This window comes from Acartia tonsa, chromosome 1, assembly GCF_053477335.1.
Source record: "Acartia tonsa isolate MP-2025a chromosome 1, ASM5347733v1, whole genome shotgun sequence".
Classification (NCBI taxonomy): Eukaryota; Metazoa; Arthropoda; class Copepoda; order Calanoida; family Acartiidae; genus Acartia; species Acartia tonsa.
The window spans coordinates 40014567-40028877 of NC_137260.1; the positions used below are offsets into that span (position 1 = coordinate 40014567).

Below are 14311 nucleotides of genomic sequence, written 5' to 3' on the forward strand. Positions count from 1 at the left end.
CTTCCCGGGACCTATGAGAAGCTATCCTGTTAAGGAGAACCCGATCGGTTCAGCGGTTAGCGAGAACCTTCGGTACAAACAAACACACAGACACACACACAAACATTTTGTTACTTTAGTATAAGGATTATTAATTCCAACCAGCCAGATTCAATCTAGTTCAGGTTAGATTATTTCCATTCACCCATCCCTTTATCCCTGATTATAAATTCCAACTAAGCACAGTAATACTCATTTCAGGATTATTTATATTTATCACTTTATCCATGATAATTAATTCTATCCAGCCAGATTCAATCTAGTTCAGGTTAGATTATTTAAATTCACCCATCCCTCTATCCCTGATTATAAATTCCAACTAAGCACAGTAATATTCATTTCAGGTGAGATTTTTTTAAAGTTACGCTTCCCTTTATCCTAATTATTAATTCCAACTAGCCACATATAAAACTTATTTCAGGTTAAATCATTTATATGTACACGTCCCTTTATTCCTGAATATTAATGAAGCTTGTTATTTTTGTTGACAACCCACTAACAATTTAAGACCTAAGGTGAAAACTTCTGACTAATCCATAGTTTTGAGAAAATAAGGGAAAAATGTTAAGAGGTAAGGTATAAACCAATATCAATATAATTGTCATAAACTTACTTGGTACTTTAATCTATTATTTTTTTTTTATTAATTTAGGGTTCCTTTCACATATAACTTTTTCCTGTTTTTTTTTATCTTTTTAGCAGCGAAGCTACTCTATAATTTGAAATGTCTGTCTGTCCGTCTGTCTTAGTTTGGGGGAAACGTGATTTTCTCGGCTCCTATAATATATAAAAGGCTGAAAATTTTTAACAACATTCCCATTGTTAAGGAGCCCAATTAACTATAAAACATCAATGGCGGTCGGGCCGCTTTTTAGCAGGTTTTAGGCTATTTTTGTATTTTTCACATTTTTCTCCACAGATTTGGTTTTTATGGTCCGATTTCCAAAATTTTTTCAGTTATAGATATCAAAATTAAATTTCCTGTCTTTTCAAGAAAACTTCAATGGCGGTCAGGCTGCCTTTTTGTAGGTTTTTGGCTATTTTTATATTTTTCACATTTTTCCTCATATCTTTGGTGTTTATGGTCCGATATCAAAATTTTTTTAGTTAAAAATATCAAAATTCAATTTCCCGTTGTGTTGAGCATCTAGTATGTAATTTACTTTGACCATCAGTCTGTTAGTCATAGTACTGATATATAAGTATTAACAAATGTTGAAAAGGTTTCGTGATTTTTCCCCAATGTACATGTTTTTGACAACTAATCTTTAATTCTTATACATAATTTTTGTGCTTCGCTACTTATGGATGTTGTCATCCTTGTTTTATTATCATTAATAATCTGCCTCATAACTAAATTTGTTCGTTTGTCCATCCATGTTTTTTCAAGCCTAGCTACATAAACATGTTGTCATCCGTTTTACTTTTCTTTACAAATTTAATAACTTAAATTTTTTTAATTATCTTTCTGAATCTGAAGGGAAAAGCTTTCAGAGGCGAGGGCGCAAGGCACTATTATATGTATATAGTCAATATGTTACCTGAGAACATACATGTCCTTGTTTTATATAGATTGTACTTTGATAAGAGTGAAAGTGATTATATTTTGTTTGCTTATCATTATATAAAATAAACTTGTCATAACTCTTATCAGTCATGCTAAACAGGATAGGCATACACAAAATATTTTTTTTGTAAAGTTAAAATAAAGAGTTTTATATGGTGATTTATCCCAAAAAAACATTGATGAAAGCTAAGCTTTAACATCAGAAGGAAAGGACAAACGAACAATAACTATTGTAGAGTGTAATAAAAACGACTATCGATAATTGCTAACTAGTAGTTTTATAGAAGTTTAAAAAGATTAATGTTAGTTTGAATTCAACAAAGCATTTGATTTCAAGACACAAGGTTTAATTTTGACATTTTTTACTTTTATCGACAATCTTAGAAATTCCGTAACTATATATAATTATCAATTGCATAAACAAATTTACCTAATTTATAAAACTGTGTTTACCGCAGAAATTTAAAGTCCATGTCTCTTCCTCTTTTGGAAGAAAATCATTGAGGCTATTGACGAAGCCATTTGTATTGTATCATGATATAATCCTTATGTTTGAAAGTTAAAAGGCCACATTATAAATAGAAATGGCCCATGACCATCGAAAATTGCATCCAGGGAAGGATAAGTAATCAAATAAGAAATTTTAAAATGATAAAATTTTCTCAATTAATATTTAAATTTTGACCCAATAATTTTGTAGTGTTAAGAAAACAATAATTGATTTTATTAAGCTATACTGAAGTATACAGGATTTTAAAATGTTCCCGTATGCACTCGTAGAGTTCTCACTAATCAGTGTCAGAAATATAATTACTTGCTGCTAGTGCTGCACTACTTATGGTCTTAATTGACCCTGTATAGATTGCATTTGTGAAGTTTAAAGGGTACACACTGCAGCGTGTCAGAAACATGTTGCTGTGCTAATTATGAATATGTTTGTCCCAGCCCCTAAATCCATAGATAAAGTTTGTCGGTTTCACACTGCAGATTGTCAGAAATTCAGTTAGCTTGTTATTGATGCGTTAATTATGGTCATATTGGTCTTTATCCTGAATGCATTTTGTAGGTTCCACACTGCAAAGTATCAAAAATACAGTTTTTGTTGCGCTACTTATTATTATATTTGTCTTTTTTAATGGATTTAGTTTTACTTGGATAATACACCAGATTACTAACTATCTCCCCCTTATTCATCCCCCTCCCTCCTAATGAATTAACGAAATAGTGATGTCCATGCTAGCAACTTAAATTGACGATAATTTTTCCCTTTTCATAATATCTACGAATATTCTACATCTAATCCCACAGTGCATTTATAAAGTTTGTAGGTTTGACACTGCACTATGTCAGAAAGTGACTAAATGATTGACATGGTCCGCTTTCATTCATTTGCCCCTATTACTCCACAGCATTAATGGATATATAATATACTGGGATATTATGACAGGGATAAAATTGTCATTAGATTTGTTTACCAACCATGGATTTCCTTTATCGGTCAGTTGTGGAACCAGTAGGAGGGGATATGTTTGGGTAAATGGGGTGGATGGAGGGTATCGATATTTTAGACCGCTGCTAATTTTACTTTATTAAAGATCATGAAAATTTAGTGTAACATCCAAGTAATGATATATATAATAAAAGTTATTATAACTTGTTATCCAATATCCTAACGTAACGGTATGTCGTCTATATATTTGCTTTTCTACATGTATGTATGTTCGCTAAGATTTTTATAAAACTCCGTTCGATTTACAATTTTCAAGGAAGTATTATATTAGTCAGGTGTAAGTTTTAGTCATATGGAGGAGGAGTACAACATCCTCTCAAGGAAATATGTCCCCAAGAAAATTTACTCCACATTCCACATGATTTTACTTTTATTATTTTTTACATTTAGTTCATACTCCTGCAAAAATCTTCGTATAGTAGCCGTCTATAATTAGACTTAATCTTGTAAGAATATAAAAACTTATTTTTTTGTTTGGATTTTCTGGTTTATTTTTCAAGTAATATCCTGAATTTTTCATCACTATTGATCGAATAGTTTATAATAACAGAGAGGAGTTTTAGAGCCCCAAATGATGTAGTAAAGATATCACTTAAACGATTTGCACTATGCACATTGGTTTTGACAAACTCTACCATACTTTTCTAGACAGCCAATAACTCAAGTCTAATAAGCTTAAACTTTTATTACTTTTCAATTTGAGATAGATTTTAGGTCATATAATCCAAAGCAGTTTTGTCCTTCAAAGTTCTTCATTTTAGGTAAGCTTCAGACAAGTGCAACAATGCAATGGTGAATGACAATGTAATTTTTAGGTTTAAGTCTTGGTTTGGTTTTAGGTTTTTTTTTTAAATGTAAGAATTTGGATGATTTTAGACTATTATACATTTTAGATACAACTACAAATATGTATTTATCTTTTGAATATTCTTTTCGTGAAAAAAAAACATTACCAAGTTTCTTGTCTCCAATATTCTTGTGTTTTTTGGGGGGAAGAAGGATATGTCATTAAAATAATCCAATTTTTTTTTTTACATATGATAACAATATATAAGATTAGTAAATGATCTGGTATAATAAAACATTTTGTCACAATAAGGATTATTTAACAATCTTTTTTCTTATGTTGCATAGTCCTTATTTTCCCTGTGTTTTTTTCTATAATTTACCTTTTGTGTGGGTATTTATAATGTGTATCATCAATAAGAGACACAGGAAATAGTCATTAAACCCTTGTCTCTAGATCTTTCTGTCTTTTTTTTGTGGTGTATCTACTTCACAACTTACTTTGTTTGTTTTAAAAGCTTTCTTTTACTACATTGTACCTAATATCAAATATTTAAGATTTCTTAAGGACAATAGATATATTTTCCCCAATTTGGTTTTTAGATGCACTCATAGACAATCATCCTATTAGTTTATACAAACAGCAATACTGTATAATTTAACGTACATAAAGAATGAGAATTTTAACATTTTCCAAAGATAGATTGTCTCTTAGATTTTATGATGGATAGACACACATCCTATTACTTTGTATGCATATGCAACCACAAGAACAATCATTTTAATTGAATATAAAATAGATAATAGATAACAAAAGCTGTCGCTTTAGTATTAAGGACAGTTTAACAGTTATACACACATCCTATTACTTGGTATGCAAATGCAACCACTAGAACAATTAATGTAATTGAATCTAAAAGATTTTGCAAGTTGCTAATTGACTGCTGAATACATTACAACTTTCACAAAACACACAATACGACTAAAACTAACATTAGCCCAAATAATTATTAGTTTATTAAAAATTAGCGGATTCGACACTAGCCTCTAGAGGCTTTGCCCCAAGAAGTTTAATCAAACCAATTTTTCATATTTTAGATTTAAAAGAAAAAATAAAATAAAATTTTTTGGGGGGGAAGATTTTTTTTTTTTTTTGGGGGGGGGGGCGGGGAATAGTCGACCCCACTATTTTGATTTTAGTTTTTTTTAGGGAAGGTATTTTTTTATTTTTTGGGGGGGGGTCGGGGTGTCCCACCCCCAAGAAAATAGTTATAAACCTTCCCGGGACCTATGAGAAGCAACCCTGTATAGGAGAACCCGATCGGTTCAGCGGTTAGCGAGATCCTTCGCTACAAACAAACAAATAGACACACAGACAAACAGACAGACATCGTTCTACTTTGTATTATAGATATTTTCCCAGTATCACCTAAATATACAATAATTTATTTGAATTTTAGAATAGTCCTTCAGATGGTTGGCCAAAGTGAGTTGAAAAGTCGATGGAGGGAAATCTGGACCATAGTAATCAATTCATTTTCTCAAATAGTATAATTCACATTAAAGACATTTAAAAATCAGATATAAGGTGTATAACCAACAAGTGAAATAAATCTTAAATAATATTTGAGGGGCAAACGGAGAGGTCGTCAATTTTACGATGTATGCCCCCCAACGACAGCTGAAAAACACGTATAGGTTTCGTGATTTTTTTCGAATTAATTTCATTATTGGATATAAGCTATATAAAAAAACTTTCTCTAATAGCGCCGTTGGAAAACTGACAGACAAAAAAAATTAGACTAGGAGTAAAGTGCATTATTTAGCAAATCTTTAGAAATCAGTCTGATTGGTATTTTTTATTTTTGTGTTTTTACACTTTTTTAATACATATAGTTTTTTCATAATTGAAATCATTCTTATCAACCTCCCCATAGGTATTAATCAGGTATTCTTAATTAAATATGCGGCATTTCTGGGTAGATTTTTACAGTTTTCGAAGAACACAGCAAAGTTTTATGCAGAAATTTGGGCAATCTCTGTGTAAACCTAATTCTAACACCAGGGGGATAGTAGAAAATCACACAATATAAGAGGAATATATAATGGATTAAAAAGAGCATTAACAGTTTCTTATTGACATGACTCGCCAGCCGTAAAGTTGGTGCTTTCCCTCAAAGTGCCTGTCGAGCACTGATACCCCCAACTTTTTAAAATAAGTTAATAAGAGAGATTATATTTCTACGCACCTGCGGGTCCTAGAGCTTTGGTGCATAAACATTGCGTGGCTACCTAGAACCCAATATAAAATAAGGTAATATTTGGTACTGGGTAAAATTATCAATCACCTCTTATTTTCGTTTTGTTAAATGTGCTTAACAAGGTACTTTGAGGTAAAAAATCGGCCTAGCCGCTTTACAAATTTTATTGTATGGTACATGGTAATAGCAATCTACTTTTTGTCAAAATTTCTTTTTCTTGTCATTGCTTCATGAATCATAAAGTGCTGTTTTATAGCAGTTGTACTTAAAATACATAATCAACCTACCAAAAACATTTATTTTAATAATTTACATTTTAAACAAAAATAGCAACGTAATAGCAGTGTAGGTAGCAAAGCTTCTTTATAATAAGCATAATAATCTAATAATTTTTCATTTTAATACCAGCGGAAAGTTGTTTATAAAAAGATGAGATAAATAACTATTAAGTCAGCCCTCCTCCCTTAAGAATATGTAATTTTAAGATAAATCATACATAGGGGGAAATTTAAAAATAAGGGGTTTGGGGGTTATTGTGCTCGTTAGGCACTTTTACCCTTAACGGTCGGGGGGGGGGGGGGGCGTTGAACGCCCCCCCCCTCAGGTTTTTTCTATCTCATTTTCTGTGTGTGAAAGATAAAGAGCCCAATCTGCGTGACTTTTTAGGTATGGGTAATACGGGTATGACACATAACTGAGAGTTGAAATTTTTTGAATATCTCCATCCTGGCGGGCACAGGATGCCAGCAAACCTGGCAGGGTCATCCAGGTAAATAGCAAAAATATTTTTTGTCTAAAACAAAGCATTTTATCATACCAAAATACTAAAATATCCTCTAGTAGTACATCCGTATAATAAATATAGGTGTTCAAATCACTTTCAGGTTCCAGGTATGATCCTGCAGGTCCTGATCCTCCAGGTCTCCAGAAATCTTTAAAAGGCTCCTGTGGCCGCAATTTTTGACTTAAAGACTTCAAATTTTAAACTCAAGCTTTTCTTACATGTCTACATAACGTATGAAAATTTCATAAAGATCCGCCGCCGTTTTCCCTCCGACCGCCGACTGCGCGGCTGGCAGCTGCCAAGTACAGCTGCGGCCGCTGAAATTTATATTTTGATATTTCTAATGTAAAATTTACATAAAGATAAACATTTTCTGGAAAAAAATTGTTCTTCTAGCTTCAAAAATAAGAAAATTACAGCCGTTTGAAATTTTTAAGTAAAAAAAGACCTAAAAACAAAGGTTGTTAAATAAAAGGGTGAAGGAAGCGAAAATTTACTCAGACTTATAAAAGGTCGGAAATTCATTATCAAACAGGGGACTTGCACAAAAAAAAATTTAGCCCTCTAGCTCTAATAGGAACTGAGATAATACCCCCCCCCCCCCCCGACTGATTAAGGTGCGGCAAGGGGCCCGACTGTAAAGGGTTAATAAGGGTAACACTAATATCTGTGTAACTGTTATTTTTCCAATTAAACATTGTCAGCCTATAATTGCTGCGCTACTTATGGAAAAATGTCCTTGTTTTTACATGATTTATAATGATAAATTGCACTAATTTGACATTTTATATAAGAAAGTAAAATGTTGTAAGACAAACAGTCAATGCATAATTTATTAGATTCACATGGAAACATTGGTCAGGATATAGGGATATAGCAACAAAAAATAAAAATAGCTCGGTAAACTTTTAAAAACTTAGGATTTACCATTTTATTATAATATTTTATGATGACCATTAACTTTTAATTTTAGTTTTTAAAAGAAAAAGTAAAAATAGGAGGTTATTTTCTCTAGGGTCGATTTATCTTAATTTCCCCCTCAAAATATTAATAAGACTTTCTTGAACCTACAAGAAGTTTTACTTTAAAGGAGAACCCTTTCAGTTCAGGGGTTGTCGAAATCTTTCAACAAACAATTATTATGTTGGAATTCATTGTCAATAAAAGGAGTCATTCATGGTTAACTGTTAAAATAGGGTAACTTAGGGTGATATAATATAAATATGTATCACTTTTCCCTAGAAACATTTCACTAACTTGTTATATGTATATGATTTTCAGGAATAAGGGTATATGTAAAAACTAATTTCAGTAGGGCAGCTATTCTATAACTAGTTTTTAACAATCAAACCAACAATTAATTGCCGTCTTAAATGGAAATTTCAAATAACTAAAGAGAATATAATGTACTTTTTTATATCTCTGGATTTCCTGACATTTTATGTAAAAAAAACAGGATTTGAAATAACATTATGATTCTACATCAAAATGCATTTTTGTCTAGCTTATTGGAATAGGGATAGAATAATTTTTATTTGAAAGAATGAGAAAAAAACATTATTTAAGCTGTATATGTTTGTCACATTCTTCAAAAAAAATAAGTGTATTAAAGAAGTATAACTCAGACAACTATCTGGCTTTCTGCTCTTTTGTATCGACTTAGCTGTGTTAATATTCACGACATCATTGGCTGATATTCAAAAACCCAATTAAAAGTCGGCACAAGGACTACGGGGTAGGAATATACAAATATTTAAACCCTTCCCCATCTATTGTTTTACTCTAATCTTCTAAAAAAAAACAGATAAAATCTTTCATATTTGTTAAAAGTAAACACACCTTTTAGAATTGGGTTCTTTAGGCTGGGTGGGCAGCTATAGCTATGTATTTTAACTGAGTAAAGAAGTTGTATCAACTTTTTTTTTTATAGCTAGCCGGTCCTTTTAGTAAGTAGTAGATGTAAAATTTTTCATAGAATTCAGATATGCAATCGGTTTTTTTGTAGACCTCTTATTTTTTAAGTAATTTAAGTTTAAAAAAAAAAAAATAAGTCGATTTTAAGGTACTAAAATGCAACAAAAAAAAGAAAGAAAATGGCAATTATGAACAAAAATAGTAAGATCTTTAATTTGACACCTTACTTTTTCAATTCTGTCAGGTAATTATTGAAAAAATCGATTTTTTTAAACCCACGAGAATAAAAACTTTGAACTCAATTTTATCATTTCACAAGTAAAAAAATATGGGTTCATATATACCTTTAGAATCAGAAAAATATTACGAATCCATTGTAAGCAAAATTGAAAAAAAAGTTTACAATATAGTATATAAACTACAATAAAAGGAATTATATGAAAATATCATATTATATTGTACAGGCAACGTCTTAACTCTTGAATTGACTATAAAAATGGGAAGGGGGTATAGAGGGGGTAAAAAAGGGAAGACGATAGTGTTGGCAGAACAAAAAATACAATTGGCCATTTTTATATTTTTTTTTTTTTTACTTTTTTTCAATTTTGCTTACAATGGATTCGTAATATTTTTCTGATTCTAAAGGTATATATGAACCCATGTTTTTTATGTCTGTTTGAGAAAATATTTAGGTCTAAAGTTTTTATTAAACAGAGGTTAAAAAAATAGATTTTTTCAATAATTACTCAACAGAATTTTAAAAGTAAGGTGTCAAATTAAAGATCTTACTATTTTTGTTCTTACTGGCCATTTTCTTCTTTTATTTTGTTGCGTTTTAGTACCTTAAAACCGACTTAATTATTTTTTAAAAAAACTTAAATTACTTAAAAAATAAGAGGTCTACAAAAAACCGATTGCATATCTGAATTCTATGAAAAATTTTACATCTACTTCTTACTAAAAGAACCAGCTAGCTATAAAAAAAAAGTTGATACACCTTCTTTGTAATTTTCACCTATGTCTTAAATAAATTAAAGAACATAGATGAATAATTAATCTCTTATTAACTTTCCATGTATCCTTGCATTTATGTATAAGATAAATGTAAAAGCCACGATGACGCATACTTTAACATTTCAAATTGATAAAAAATCTGGAATTATCCAACAATTAGAAATCATTATGAAATGAGATGAGAGGATGGATAAATATTTAACAAGAATTCTTTAAAAGTAGCAAAGAAATAAAATTAACAAAAACAAAAAGAGCCAAAAAGTATAGCTTAATTGGAAGGGGACAAAGCGTCTCAAAAATTAGCCACGTGACGTCATAAAAATGAAAGGTTATCCATTTCTTTTTTAGGGGTTTTCTTTCCCACTTCTCTCACATGGCGTCACATTTTTTTGAGACACTTTGTCCCCTCTTGCTTAGTGGCAGGAATGTTTATAAAGCAATTTTTGAAAAAATAACTTAAATCTTGCACAATTTTTCTTACTATTAAAAAGACAGCCGAATGTTCACATGCCCCATCAATAACTCTTAACATTATGGGGTCTATCTCCAAGATGTCAAGTACTTAAGACCATTTAAATTGTAAGCGATTGTTTTTTTACACCCTTATTATATAAAAGCAAATAAATATTGGTCCAACTGTTTTTGGCGATTTTTTGTAATCTAAAATATTTGTTTCAGTGCTGAGTTGATTGGGTTGAAGAACTGTACTTGGACTAGCTGTAGAATAGGATGCACAGCTGAGCTCTTTCACTGCTGGCATGTCCTTGTTAACTATACTCTGGTTTCAGGTATGCATTTGTTAGGTACTCTATAATTATGATATGTCTATACGTCATGCAATCTGAAAAGGATGTTCAGCTGAGTTAGTAGCGAAGCTACTCTATAATTATGAAATGTCTATACGTCAATATTGAAAAGGATGCACAGCTTAGCTGATCTGTTTCATAGTTGGCATGTCCTTGTTAACTATACGCTAGTTTCAGGTATATATTGATAATAGCGTAGCTACCCTGTAATTATGATATGTCTATACGCTAATCTAAAATAGAATGCACAGCTGAGCTATTTCATTTTTGGCATGTCTTGGTTATTATAAGGTGAGCAAAAAATCTGAAACCAATTTACAGATTTCCTAAATCGGTTCAGTGGTGAGTAAGATTCTTACGAACATACGATTTGATTTTTTAAAAACATTAATGGAAAACAAATATCTTTGTTACTTTTAGGTTCTTCACCAATATCACCCCCATGGGGGAGCCTGTCCACCCTTTCTTCTTCCAGCACCCCCAACACAAATGAGGAGCCAATAGCAAAACTCTTCCCAAATGTCAAAGGAAAGGATTGTATAATAAATTGAGGTCGGGTCAGACTAGGTCGGGTATTCCACATGTTTTAATTTTGGAATATCAAAGACTAAATTCATCATAAGTTTTGTCTAAAGCCCAAATACCATTAGGCTTACGCTCTATAGACAACTAACCCAAAACTTTTTGTAACTTTTGCATGTTCATTTTTAAATGAAAAAACGAGACACCCTTTAACGAAGACGATGAAAGTTCCTTAAAAAAAATTCTGACGTCATAAAAATGAGGGATTAGAAGAGAAGGAGTGGGAAAGAAAACCCCTGCAAAAGAGATGGATAATCCCTCATTTTTATGACGTCACATGCAGATTTTTTGATAGACTTTCTTCGTTTCCTTTTAACGTCTTCAGTTATGGCGAGGTTTGGGCTGATACACAATATCCCGTCTCTAATCTAATTGTAAAGGATTTATGAAAAATAGAAAAAAAGATTGTTGCCCTCAAAATAAAATTATGTATATTCTAATCCTTTGCTGTCATAGGCTGTGGTTATCCCCCAAGATTGAATTGCCATGGTAAGTGTGGCCTCTTTCTTTTTTTCTGAATAAAAAATTATACTTTTCCTTGTTCAATTTAATGACATTTTTACATATCTTTAAAAAACTTTTAAAATGTTTGGTTGTCAAATTATTCTTTTGTTAAATTTTATTTGGCTACGTTTATGAAAAACATTTAAATATTTGATTTAATTTATTATCTTTCCCTACATTTTTTTTTATTTATTAAATAATAGATGATCATTTTATAGAATTTTTCTCAACATATGGATTATCCAACACAAGCTATCCTTGCTGGGTCTCACATTTAGACCCAAAATTTGCGCTCACTGAAATTGATTTCAAAAGGTAAAACTTAGTCTTGTGATGCTTCTCTACAATTTCAAATGTATGTCAGTCTGTCTCTCAGAAAAGTGGAAAGAAAATATTATGCACTTCCATTAAAATGTGAAAATTCTCATGCCTAACGAGCATATCTATAATACAAAGTAGAACGATGTTTGTCTGCCTGTCCGTCCGTTTGTCTGTCCCTTAAGATCTCGGTAACCACTGAACCGATCGGATTCTACTCTTCAGGGTATATACCTATATATATTATACCTATTGGTCCTGTGGTGGTTTTAAGCTATTGTTTGGGGGGTGGGACACCCCCAACTCCGGCCCAAAAAATGAAAATCCCCTGCCCCCCCCAGAAAAAAAAAATTTTGTTGCTGCCCATAAATTATGGGCGTAGCACCAGAAATTTTTTTCAATTTTTCAATTTTATTTTTAAAATTTTTTATATTTTTTATTTAAAATTACCTCATGGGTCAAACCCCCTAGAGGCTAGGGGCGAAGCTGCTAGTATTATATTATTTAATTAATTGTTTGTCTGTTTGACTATTACGTTACACTAATTAAAAGAAAGACGTTTTTTATGGATTGTTAAGATTTAGTCGCTAATAACTTAATTTGAATTTATCTTGTAATATTTTTACTAACATAATTATATAATTTCATAGTTACCTATTTCAGATTAAAAGAAGAGGTGACCTACAGTTTAATCCCTCTGGGCACATTTATTGTTTTTACTCTGTATGCTCTGTGTCGGCTAGGAACGTTCTTGTTAAATAACTTAATCCTTATATAAAAGTAACGCGATGCCTATGTGTACCAAAGTATCTTGCTCAACGCTGGACCGTTATAGTTCTCATTTACAATATAGCATTACATAGATCCTGGAAAGGTTTTTAGCTATTTTGGGGTAGGGTACTATAACTCGCCCTTGAGTAATCACCCCTAGAAAAAATGACCCTGAGTGAAATTAATAATAATTTGTCCAAGGATTTGAAGCTCGGCTGCAGCTTGTTTAATTATTACTTACTAGTTGCCAGCTGATAAATTCCAAAAAAGAAAAAAATTACAAACTTTAAAATTGCATAATGTTAGTAAAACCTTATTACATATATTTCCACACCTGAGCGTTTGGGATCTTAAAGGACTGACATACATACAAAATGAATTATTTAATAAAACGTTGTAGGAGTGTTTTCTTTGTGTAACCCCCTTAGATGTTGCCCCAGCCCACCAACATCTATGGAAAAAATACGCTTAACTCCTTCTCAACTTCATAGGTTAGTATAATCAATAAATGCATAAGTATTAGATGCATAATCCAGATAACTATCTGGATCCATTGTCGGAGACTTTTTTACGTATGCTAGCAAATTCCTTAATGGCTGTGTTAGTATTTTCGACGCTATTGGCTGATAGTCAAGACATAATTGAAAATCGACACCGGGTCCACGGGGTGGTGGGGACACTTTTACTTTAATAAAAAAATATTTTTTAGTTCAATCAGCTCTATTTCTAATGTTAACTTTCATATTCTTACAACATAATTGTGAAATTGCCACGCATATAACATATTGCTTTATTATCCTGGAAGATACCTATTTGTTACAGGAATCTTGAACAAAATTTGAACACGTTTGACGATTCCTACTTGTTCAAATTTGCAAAAGTAACAACGTTTTACTCTAACTAATAATTAGAAAGGTATTATCGATATATCATTGTAATATTTCAGGTATAAGCGAGCCTTACACGCCAAGCGGCGCGAGCTTGAAAAGAAACGTGCTGAACTGTCAGGTGACGACGAACAAGCTGAAATAGAAGAGCACAGTGAAGACAAACCAAATAATAACATTATTGAAGAGATCAATACTTCTGACAGTGATAACATTGAAACTATTGACAAATCTTCCAAAGACAAGAAATTGAGTTGGGATTTTGGGAATATTGAGAATCTGCCTGGATGTAGTACAGCGCTACAACATTTAGAGACGCTACCTGCGAAATCTGTTAAAAAGAAAGATTAATACAACAAAAATGCATTTAAGAAATTTTTTTTAAAAGTAACAAATAAATAATCTCAAATCTGTTTAGAACGAACCTACTCTAAATTCACTATGTCTGTCCGTTTGATTTTGTCTACTGCTATTGAATGATGATTGCTGATTTTTTGTGAAGATATCTCTTTCCAAAAAGCATCTAGATTACATTTACTTTGTTTGTCGATTTTGCAACAAAAGACAT

General features: G+C 31.5%; 2 protein-coding genes across 2 annotated transcripts in view; both read left to right on the top strand.

The window, feature by feature from the left end:
* Window positions 1-12863, top strand: part of LOC145327502 (protein tipE-like) — a 166286-nt gene extending 153423 nt beyond the window's left edge. Inside the window, exons 5-9 of the mRNA XM_080171051.1 lie at window positions 10554-10663; window positions 11102-11207; window positions 11718-11752; window positions 11986-12082; window positions 12749-12863. Coding sequence (XP_080027177.1) covers window positions 10554-10663; window positions 11102-11207; window positions 11718-11752; window positions 11986-12082; window positions 12749-12863 — 463 coding nt within the window. The remainder of the gene's footprint in view (window positions 1-10553; window positions 10664-11101; window positions 11208-11717; window positions 11753-11985; window positions 12083-12748) is intronic.
* A 396-nt stretch (window positions 12864-13259) lies between these two features.
* On the top strand, window positions 13260-14149 carry LOC145319354 (uncharacterized). Its single transcript, XM_080161440.1, has 2 exons — window positions 13260-13347; window positions 13803-14149. Exons 1-2 carry the CDS (start codon window positions 13310-13312, stop codon window positions 14092-14094), a joined length of 330 nt encoding a protein of 109 aa, XP_080017566.1. The 5' UTR covers window positions 13260-13309; the 3' UTR covers window positions 14095-14149.
* Window positions 14150-14311: the final 162 nt, after the last annotated feature.